General features: G+C 41.0%; 1 protein-coding gene across 1 annotated transcript; it reads left to right on the forward strand.

Annotated features, from left to right (window-relative positions):
* Positions 1-570: 570 nt before the first annotated feature.
* Positions 571-11,252, forward strand: LOC105389154 (ATP-dependent 6-phosphofructokinase). The gene is made up of 15 exons (XM_048633298.1): positions 571-726; positions 813-1,123; positions 1,576-1,780; positions 2,349-2,503; positions 2,643-2,751; positions 3,875-4,063; positions 4,834-4,977; positions 5,322-5,456; positions 5,828-5,991; positions 8,468-8,609; positions 9,363-9,545; positions 9,724-9,793; positions 9,982-10,206; positions 10,542-10,743; positions 11,061-11,252. The coding sequence occupies exons 2-15, from the start codon at positions 840-842 to the stop codon at positions 11,200-11,202; spliced, it is 2,349 nt and encodes a 782-aa protein (XP_048489255.1). The 5' UTR covers positions 571-726; positions 813-839; the 3' UTR covers positions 11,203-11,252.
* The last annotated feature ends 309 nt before the right edge of the window (positions 11,253-11,561 follow it).

Raw genomic sequence — 11,561 nt, forward strand, 5'->3', positions numbered from 1 at the left:
TAGTAAATCTTCGACTGGGCTGATGCCATTTATTTAGATGCTATTCATATTCATTCCCACGGGCTCACGGTCGGATACAATATTAAATCTATGAAGCTGCAAGGTTAACGTGTATGGGATTTACTTCAGTTAGTTACCTAATTATTAGCTAATTTCTTTTTGTCTCGGTCACAAACACTAGTTGCTAGGGCGAAGTAGGTGGTGAAGGGATTGGCCAGTGAGTGGTGCCACTCTTGAAAGGCAATATAATTAATGCGTTTGTCTTGCGTTCCCGACTTTAAAAAAGAATAATATTGTGCCCTTAATCAAAATAAAATACTAGTACATTATACTTTCTCTTGATTAACGCCATCTAGTGCCGAGTAGCATTAGCAGTGCAATAGCGTTCAGAACATACTATCCCAAATAGTGATATTTATGTAACTTTAACTTCTATCCTACCCTGCTGATATCACTGGATGTCAATCGAACAATTACAAGTCTATCATAAAAGACTACCAATTTTAAAGATATATCACCATGGTTACGCTGCAAAGTATATTTCCTCCTCCGCCGAATGCATGATAACATGTCTAGAACGCAGCCCATACAAACAGCTGTCATGTCATTTGAAGGTCACCTTGTAGAAGTTCATTTGATGACAGATTCAAATTACTAAAAATCTGCGATTTGTTTTAAAGTGTTTCAAGTCTCAGGACAGTTCTGATAAGTGTATTTCAAGCAGTAGTAAGTAGAAAGCCACTAAATATACAGCATTTCATTTATATTCATTCACACAAATCAAGTGTAAGTATATTTTTTCCATGTTTTAGGTGCCGGGGTCCCTTGAAGCCCTAAATATGGATGTGAACGTGACCCAGAGGTTTATAGAGCGAGGCTCCCATAAGGGGAAGGGCCTCGCTGTATTTACGAGCGGTGGCGACTCCCAGGGGATGAACGCTGCTGTGAGATCAGTGGTTCGGATGGGTATCTACCTTGGCTGCAAAGTGTACTTTATCCGTGAAGGATACCAGGGTATGGTGGATGGAGGTGATAATATCGAGGAGGCCAACTGGTCTTCTGTGAGCTCCATCATTCACAAAGGTGGCACCATCATTGGGTCAGCACGTTGTATGGATTTCATGTGAGTAAACAAACACAATACAAGTAAAATTCTACTATTTATTATGTAAACAATGACTGAAACATACATTATTTGATGTTAAATTTTATTTTTTAGTATTTCACCTGCTTAAAACCGGAATGGAAATCCACATAAGATTACTTAATGCTATTACAATATTATCAATAATAGGTTTACACTAAAAAACAGATACTTACACTAAAATATTTTCATTTTTTTTTTGCAACAGAATTATAATTTCGTATATTGAGAAGTAATTGCATCATTGCATGGAGTGGTTAAAAATTGACTGTAAGATTTCACAATATTTACATTAACTATTATATAAATCTTAATTTTAAATATCAACCAGTTATAATACTTGACTATTTTAATACAAGCAACAATCAGTGTAAAATATTTTTAAGGTGTGATTACAATTTATACTATTAATTAATGTAATATTTTAACAGTAAGAGGGAGGGCCGTCTCAAGGCCGCCTACAACCTGGTGACCCGAGGCATCACCAACCTGGTGGTGATCGGAGGAGATGGCTCCCTCACCGGAGCCAACCTCTTCCGTCAAGAGTGGTCCAGTCTGCTTGATGAGCTGCTGGCCAACAACAAGATCACTAAAGACCAGAGGGAGAAAAACAAGTTCTTGCACATTGCTGGAATGGTAAGTTAATTAAGATTTTTTATTCTATATTACGCAATTTTCAACCGAATCCTTATTAAAATCTAAATTTATCCTATTGACTATTCAAAAAATTATATACTTAGGAAGTTTTAACTAAAATTCTGATTTGTTTAACTTTTTATTTTTTGTTAAACTAAGTTAAAGTAGTTAAGTAAATTGGAAATGTAATAGTTTTTTGTACCTACTTTACCGGTAGTCCTTACTACAGGTTTTAAAAAAAACCTATTTAGGACACCACTGACCCCAGATATACAACTAACATGTACTTACGCTCTAGTGCCTACTTTAAGAATACTGTAAACATATTCAGAAATAAATATATATTTTTTTTTTTTTTAGTTTTGTCACACATCACTGATCTCACTTCATCTCACCCATCTGTAGGTATTGATTTCAGCACCGAAATATTTATAACACCTCAGCACCTCTTCCAATCCTGCGCCAGTTTCATTGTTAACTAATACTTTTTAATTTTAACATTGAGTGATATAATAATATTTATTATGTACTTATTAACAGAAATAATTTTTATTGTATTTTTATGTAGGTAGGATCCATAGACAATGACTTCTGCGGCACGGACATGACGATCGGCACGGACTCGGCGCTGCACCGCATCATCGAGGCCATCGACGCCATCGTCAGCACCGCCTACTCGCACCAGCGCACCTTCATCATGGAGGTCATGGGCAGACACTGCGGGTATACTTACACCATCATTTATATAAGTTTTTTTTATCTAAAATAATGAAATGTATTTATTTGCACTACATCTATGGAGTGAGCCAATTCAGCTTTGGAATCATCTCATGTGATACTAACAGAACTTTGATTGGTCTAGATATCTAGCTCTGGTGACGGCCTTGGCATCAGAAGCGGATTTTGTTTTTATCCCCGAGTCTCCACCCAACCTCGATTGGCGAGAAAAACTGTGTTCTAAGTTAGAGCAGGCAAGCTGTTCCCGGTTTCTTTAATCTTTGTGTTTTCTTGACCCTCGTTTATCTAATACTCCCCTTAGCTCCACTTCATAAAGTTACTTAAACACCCTTTTAGTTTTCTTGCAGTGTACACCGCGCTCTGTACGGACGCTACTTATAGCTTTATTTGTGAAGACCCAGCGCCCCCCAATTGGGATAAAAAGTTGTGTGCAAAGATAGCCGAGGCAAGAACTTATTATGTTTTAACTGTGGGAACAGGATCATGTATCGTTATCACTCACCCTCATTATACGAATTGGCGAATTCCACTGACACAATGTAGATATCAGATACCTATCACCCTGTGAAATTTGTCGACCTTCATCGGGGTATTGGTGGGTATTAATGTATTGAATAGGGGCCCTGATTGCATGTAGTTATACCGCGGGTACGTACTGCTTGTTGCAGTTATCTGGCATTAGTGGCCGCTCTGGCGAGCGAGGCAGACCAAGTATTCATTCCCGAGGACCCTGTTCCCAATAACTGGGTTGAAAAGCTTTGCAAACGATTGGCACAGGTACGAAGGCTTATAATTGAGTGGCACTGTATACTCATAACACACAATCGAAATGTAATGTCCGCCCTCTCCGCTTGTTCGGTAGCACAAGCTTCAAACGACCGTAATAAGTATTTTATTTGCATCGTAATTGTATTTAATTGATCGACTTGTACAGTTTACAGATTATTTAGCTTACGCCCCCTGTAAACAAATTCTTATGCTGGTAAAAACTCTTTTAATACCTAACTGAATGCTTCGTTTGTGATTGTGTGTTGTTAGTGAAACTTCATTAAATTATTTGAGCTTATTTTGGAGTGCAGCTTCAATTCACATAATTAGTCTACACTAGCTGTTAACAAAGTCCCTTTCCTTATCCAATTAACATGCAGTTAAACTTACCTCTGATCAATGTTAGCAAGATTTGCGCATGCATGAAAAATACAGCAGACATAGCTTGTAAACTAATATAAATGCATGAACATTCTAAAATTACCAATCGTTAGTCTGTTGATCTATAGCCGAAACTAGACTAGAAAGTTAATGAAACTATCCATGGCAGAAACTCTTCATAAAGACACTTATATTTCCCAAACCTAGGAGAGGAAATCCGGTCAGAGGCTAAACATCATCATAGTCGCAGAAGGCGCGATAGACCGTGAAGGCAAGCCCATTACTGCGGAGCTGGTCAAGAATGTGGTGGTGGAGAACCTTCAACAGGACACGAGGATCACAGTCCTCGGACATGTGCAGAGAGGAGGGTCTCCCTCGGCTTTCGACCGGATCTTGGTAAGTGTGTTAAGTGCAATTTAACTTTTACACAAAATAAAATAACATTATAAGACTAGTAACTTGAGATACTATAGGATTTTAGAGCCAGGATGCTGTATACAAAAGGCAATAATACGATGTTTTCCTACTTTTCTGTAGATTCTACATCAACATACCTGATTATACAATTTCATAGAGTGTCTATAATTTGTGTTGATTGGTAGCCCATAGTACCTAACTAGCCATCAGCATAATTGCAATTTGTGTCATTGTAAAAATAAATTATAGTACTTTTCGCATGGTTACGCCAATGCTCGCTAGGCTCTCGCGACAACAATAGGAAGTAGGTATTGATTGAATACCTACCATGACTAAAGTGGCTATAAAAAGTATGTACTTACTATCGTGTGAGTAAGATCGGTAAATACTTTGCGATTGTATAAAATACTATAATCTTATCTGTGTATTTTGATCGAATTACTTAATCCATTGATCCCACTCAATCAAATACCTACCTATTACAGCTTACTAACCAACACACCCAACCTTTAACACCTTCCACATTAGCCAGCATCCACACCACAGAAAACCCATCCTTCATTAGAAGGAGTTGGATTGGAGTTGGACCTGTGCCCCAGCAGTGGGGACGTGATGAGTTGTAATGAAATACCTCAGAAACCCCATAAACACAGTAAACATACCCCATGCACAAAACTTATAACACCACAATACACATTAATACCCACACACCTATAACTTATCATAATCTAACTATGCCCCGGCCTTAGGGTTGCCGCATGGGCGCGGAGGCGGTGATGGCGCTGATGGAGGCCACGCCCGACACGGAGCCCTGCGTGGTGTCGCTGGACGGCAACCAGGCCGTGCGCCTGCCGCTCATGGAGTGCGTCCGACGGACCAAGGCTGTGGCGCAGGTTGGTGCAGCTATAGTCATATACCAACTATCCCAGTGCCTCTAGGGTTGCCGCAAAGGAGCTGCCGCGGATGCTACGATAATTATAAATTAATTAACATCTTCGTCAATCTTTCTTCTGAGCTATTAAAAACTATAACTTATGGAATTTAGATCTAATCGAACTTAAGAATAAAACCTGACTGTCTCTGCAAATACACCCAACAGCGAATGAGGTTTGCAAAGTGCATCGAGTGTACCTATTTTTACACATGTTTCATGGGTATCGCTTAAGCGGTTCAAAAGCTGTATATAGCTATTCAACCTCTAATTTGTCAGAAGCTTTACATATCCTATTTCCCGCAGGCAATGGCGGACAAGAACTGGGACCTGGCGGTGCAGCTGCGCGGGCGCAGCTTCGCGCGCAACCTCGAGACCTACAAGATGCTGACGCGCCTCAAGCCGCCCAAGGAGGCCTTCGACGACGCCGGCAAGCCTGTTGTATGTTCTTATTGTGATACCTACCTATGTCTAACGTCTTACACATAATTATCACCAGCCATCTAAATTTATGAATTTCTAACGGTTGATTGCGGGTTTTGCGACGTTTTAAAATGCTTTTACATAGAAAGTCCATAAGTTACCTATTCGTAGTTTTCAATTAAAAACTCGTTTATCCCACCCGTCATAGGCACGTTTATTAATTTTATGATATATGGCTGTGATGCATAGGCTATCAGCTGTTATCAACACAGTGTACCTTCACGAAACTTTGGTCAGGTCATACTTGGCAAACGGATCACTGTTTATGACTCTCCTCTCTAGCACATTTTTTTATTTAGCAGACAATATAGCCAGCTGTTTCTTTCTAGGAAGGCTACACGCTAGCAGTAATGCACGTGGGCGCACCAGCGTGCGGTATGAACGCGGCTGTGCGCTCGTTCGTGCGCAACTGCATCTACCGCGGAGACACCGTGCTCGGCATCCACGACGGAATGGAAGGGTTTATCAGCGGGAACATCGTGCAGATGGACTGGTGAGCAAGTGTTCTTAGTGTTAGCTTCTTGTGACCCATGTGCTCCTAGTAACTGCATCTACCGCGGAGACACCGTGCTCGGCATCCACGACGGAATGGAAGGGTTCATAGTGGGAACATCGTGCAGATGGACTGGTAAGGAAGTGTTTTAGACGCTGCTTCTTGTGACCCATGTGCTCCTAGTAACTGCATCTACCGCGGCGACACCGTACTCGGCATCCACGACGGAATGGAAGGGTTCATTAGTGGGAACATCGTGCAGATGGACTGGTGAGCAAGTGTTCTTAATCTTAGCTTATTGTGACCCATGTGCTCCTAGTAACTGCATCTACCGCGGCGACACCGTGCTCGGCATACACGACGGAATGGAAGGGTTCATTAGTGGAAACATCGTGCAGATAGACTGGTGAGCGAGTGTTCTTAGTGTTAACTTCTGTGACCCATGTGCTCCTATAACTGCATCTACCACGGCGTCACCGTGCTCGGCATCCACGATGGAATGGAAGGGTTCATCAGCGGGAACATCGTGCAGATGGACTGGTGAGGGAGTTTTCTTAGTGTTAGCTTATTGATGCCTATATCCTCTTAGGAAGGAACAGTATCTACCGCGGAGATACGTAAATAACGGCGTCGAAGGGTTCATTAGTGGGAACATCGTGCAGATGGACTGGTGAGCAAGTGCTCTTAGTCTTAGCTTCATGTGACCCATGTGCTCCTACTGGCTCCTAGTAACTGTATCTACCGCGGAGACACCCTGCTCGGCATCCACGACGGAGTGGAGGGGTTCATCAGCGGGAACATCGTGCAGATGGACTGGTGAGCAGGAGTTCTTAGTCTTAGCTTCTTGCAGTGCCTGCTTCATGTCCCCTCAGATAAGCTACATGCTCGATGTGATATATATGTCGCAGGCATCTGGTTGAATCTCCTTTTTGGTTCAATCACTAGCGCGTTCATTGGATGGCGCTTCTCAATTGTATGACTAGGCCGAACGTTGATTGTACAAGCGTCACAAAACGTCCAACTAGTAAGCGGACTTAAAATCATTCAGGTGGTGAATAAAACAAATATGGCGTCTAACAGCTAACAGCTGACACAAAAAGCACTTGTATTGTTATTTTTAGCAAATAAATTAGCTTTAAGGTGCGTTATTTGTGTTAAAGTAGTGTGACAACATGGATTTACCTATTAATACACCGCCGGCGGATAGTTTCAAAGAAAAAAATGTGGTGAAACTGGATAATTATGAATATCAAAGTACGTTTCTTGTTATTGTTTAGTTAATTTGTGAGATGAGAGCTTTGTAACATAGTATTTTTGTTGACTCGTGTCTGGTCATGTTCATCCTAACCAGACATTACAAAGTTGCTATAGCTACTATATCCCATTCAACGACTTCGCTGAATAACGTTCAGTCAAGACGTTGGACGTTACAGTCAACCACTTGACGAGTTGTTCTTTCGTCATACAACTGATTAGCGTCATTCAATGAACGGGCTAGTGGTTCAATAAAAAAGTAGATTGAACCAGATGCCTGCGACATATACCTACATCTGGTACTAGGAGGCTGAGGAATTTAGGTACCCTTCTGCTGTGTTGACGATTAGTGTTGTCATCATGGTGAATGGATTAGCCAGTAGATATAAAGAACTCGCTGCCCAGTGGATTTACATAATTATGTAAAATACATTTTTGTGGCCTGCTCCTGAATTGAACAATGTTATTTTGGAACACTTGCAGCGATGCCAACCACTTACAAAGTTTAAAAACCCCCTTAACCTTGGCGTAAGACAGTGGATGGCGAGCTTTGTTAGCTTTGCATACATATGTACCAACTGTATCACCAATTTGTATCCTTCAAATACATATAACATTCCTTGAGCTTCGTTTATAAGATTTAGTAATTAATCACGCTTAATTGACTATTATTGTACATATTTCTTAGGTACCTATCAGTATTAATTTTTTTGAATAGTTATATTGAAAATAACCAACCACGGTCAATACAATCAAGTTTATATCTCTACCAAATATGGCACAAGTGTTCGCATCGGGCATAAATTAATTGATGCATTTAACCTCGAGAATTGGCAAGGCGATCTCTCGGAGAGAATATAATTGAACCCATTCCAATTAAATTTGATTTTGTATAAGGATACGCTGACCTTTTGATGACCTTCAAAAATTTCCTCCGTAGGAGAAATAAACACCAACCATTATAAATAATAAATAACCATAGCTATTAAAAACATTAATTATCATAGCATCATGGTAAAGTAAATCAAAGACAAGTAGATGTTATAATATTGAAAAGTAATTTTCATATAAGTAGGTACCTATTTCAGCTGTGGAATATCAAAGCTTGACTGTTGAGTTGCGTGCGCTAAACCATTCGTACAAATCGTACAGAAGTACAAAATATCTAAGTAGAAATGTGTTTTTCCTATTCCAAAATTAAATCTGCAAAAAAACTTTTCAGGTCAGACGTAACCGGCTGGGTGGCGCAAGGAGGCGCGTTCCTCGGCACCAAGCGCACCCTGCCCGGGGACAAGAAGGCCGAGATCGCGGCCCGCATCAAGCAGTTCAACATCCAGGGCCTGCTCATCATTGGAGGATTCGAGGTCGGTACCAAAAAGTTTGTCTATGCTGTTTTTGTTATCAGCCAGGAGGTTTTATTGCTGTGATCGTTTCTTAATTTGAATAATCTTGTTTGACTTTTTTTATGCCATGTACTTATATAATTTGATATGGGGACTACTTTTACGAGCCTATTTCAAGAAACATGGCACCTAACCAATGTATATAATTATTTATTATCTGGAATGTTATCATTCATATCAGCGAGCAGTAAAAAACTTTATTGACTTTTAATAATACCTATTGGTACCAGTACCACCTGTAGTGCCAATAAAATATAGATGGATCCGTATCTGACCTTGACCATCCTTAGTGTATAAGTAGGTAATGTAAATAATACCATGTAGGTAGATATTCAGGTACCTAAATAAGGCATAACCTACATTCATGCCGTCCGTAGATAACATGAGAATGCGTGTGTTGTGTTTACGCTTGCTTATACTTACATGACTGTAAACGTCTGCACCATAAAAGGGTTGACCTCATATTGATGCTCCTTAGCAAAGTTTGTCCATAAGGGCGAGGCCCTATTAGTACTTTGCGTCGTCCCAGCGTCGATGCTGCCATATATTTTTTTATGACTATCGCAACGCAGTGCAACTAACCAATGGGGCTTAAAGGTCGATTTTCCTACAAACAATTACGTACAAAGCCTCTTTAACTATATAATAACGACCTATTAGTGTAAATCCGATTACCTTTTTAAACAATAACCTCCAACATTCTCAATTCCACAGGCATACCAAGCTGGTCTAGAGCTATACGAATCCCGCTCGCAGTTCCCGGAATTCTGCATCCCTCTCGTGGTGATTCCCTCCACGATCAGCAACAATGTCCCCGGGACGGACTTCTCGCTCGGAGCTGATACAGCCCTCAATGAGATCACGGAGATATGCGACCGCATCCGACAGTCTGCGCAGGTAAGGGATTTTCTTAATGCCACAGAAACTAGTGGTGATCTAAAATTAGTTATGGATCATTTTCCTTTGGTGAAAAAAATATATACCTAGTTGAGCGGCGCCTTAAAATACTATCGTACTAGCCGTGAAAATAGCACGTGAATAATTTAGAAAAAATAATTATAAATTGATGTTTCAGGGCACCAAACGAAGAGTGTTCGTGATTGAAACCATGGGTGGATACTGCGGGTACCTGGCGACGCTGGCTGGTAATTTCTTCAATTTATGTATACGATCAGAAGTACTTACATAAAACTGTAAAATGTAGTAATTCATAAATCAAACACATTTTATTTATACTGTCACCGTCTCGGGACTACTCTGGACGGATCCGTCACGCAGCATCTGACTGTTTAATTCAGAAAAAAAACAAATATCCAAAAAACAATACTTCCAGGCGTAGCCGGCGGCGCAGACGCGGCCTACATCTACGAAGAAAAGTTCTCCATCAAGGACCTCCAACAGGACGTGTACCACATGGCGTCCAAGATGACGGGCGGCATCCAGCGTGGACTCATCCTGCGCAATGAGAAGGCCAGCGATAATTACAACACGGACTTTATATACCGGCTGTACTCTGAGGAGGGCAAGGGCCTGTTCACCGCGAGGATGAATGTGCTGGGTAAGTTTTTGAGGGTATTTGAATGTAGTCTTAGGTTAGGTTACGAACACATTAAAATAATTAATGTGTTCACATACACACATATATGAGAAAATAGATGCATTCAACTGTGCAACAATTTTGTAAATTACTTACTGAATTGACTAATGTTATGATGGACTCAAATGGTCTCGAGAAAACTCGTAAATGACTTATATCACTTACATGGACACATTCTTCTCTAACTCGCCATACCTATGTGTAGAAGACGGAGGACCTATATTTGGGAATGATAAAGACAGAATCCACCTATCTACCAGCAACCAAACACAAAATTCCAAATTTGTCTCCTGCAGGCCACATGCAGCAAGGAGGTTCGCCGACGCCCTTCGACCGCAACATGGGCACCAAGATGGCGGCCAAGTGCCTGCATTGGCTTGTGGAGGCCATCCAGAAGGGGCCCAGCAACGCGCCCGACTCCGCCTGCTTGCTCGGAGTTGTGAAGAGGCAGTACAAGTTCACGCCGCTTGAGGATCTCAAAGCACAGACTAACTTTGCGTGAGTATTGTACACTGTACTTTATCCAATATGCTGAGCTGAATAAATGAAAAAATATGGTGGAGCGTTCTATGTGATGACTGATGATCTAGTTCCCGTAACCGACTACCAATTATGGATGCTAGATAATCGATATAAGCTGTGCGAATAAAACTTGAATTGTTGTTCTCGTCCTGTACAGGATATTTTTGTTCCAGCTATTTTCTGGAGGAAAATACTGTCCGTATGAGAGATGCACAAGTGATATGATATTGATGATTTAGATCAGTAGCATCTACATATATTATAATAATGTAAAACTACTCTCCCAATTCCAGGCAAAGAATACCTAAGCAGCAATGGTGGATGAAGCTCCGCCCGCTGCTGCGTATCCTCGCGAAGCACGACTCTACGTACGAGGAGGAAGGAATGTACATGACCGTGGAACAAGGAGAGATCGACTCCGAACACGTCATCTAGACAGCTTATTATACATTCTGCGACAAGGATCATAATCAATGCGTTCGAAACAAACCGTAGCCGTAATGCTTTCAAATTCATACAAGTTATGACACTTTGAAGTCGGTTAAAAAGGTTGCAACGTCAGCGTTGACAGTTTATTTAATAGCGGCGCGTTCGCGCCTATCCATATATTTCTAACGTGGGACCTGTCAAAATCACGTTAACGCACCCGTAATGTTTGCTGTTTGCTATTGTTCGCCAAGCGTCTGGATGGGGTATATAATGTGACTTATTGATAAATACTACGTAGGTATAATAAACTGCTAAACTCGGTTGTCATTGATTAGGAACCTTGTCGCAGGGTACGCTAGTATTCA

The sequence above is a fragment of the Plutella xylostella genome, chromosome 5 (assembly GCF_932276165.1).
Source record: "Plutella xylostella chromosome 5, ilPluXylo3.1, whole genome shotgun sequence".
Lineage (NCBI taxonomy): Eukaryota > Metazoa > Arthropoda > Insecta > Lepidoptera > Plutellidae > Plutella > Plutella xylostella.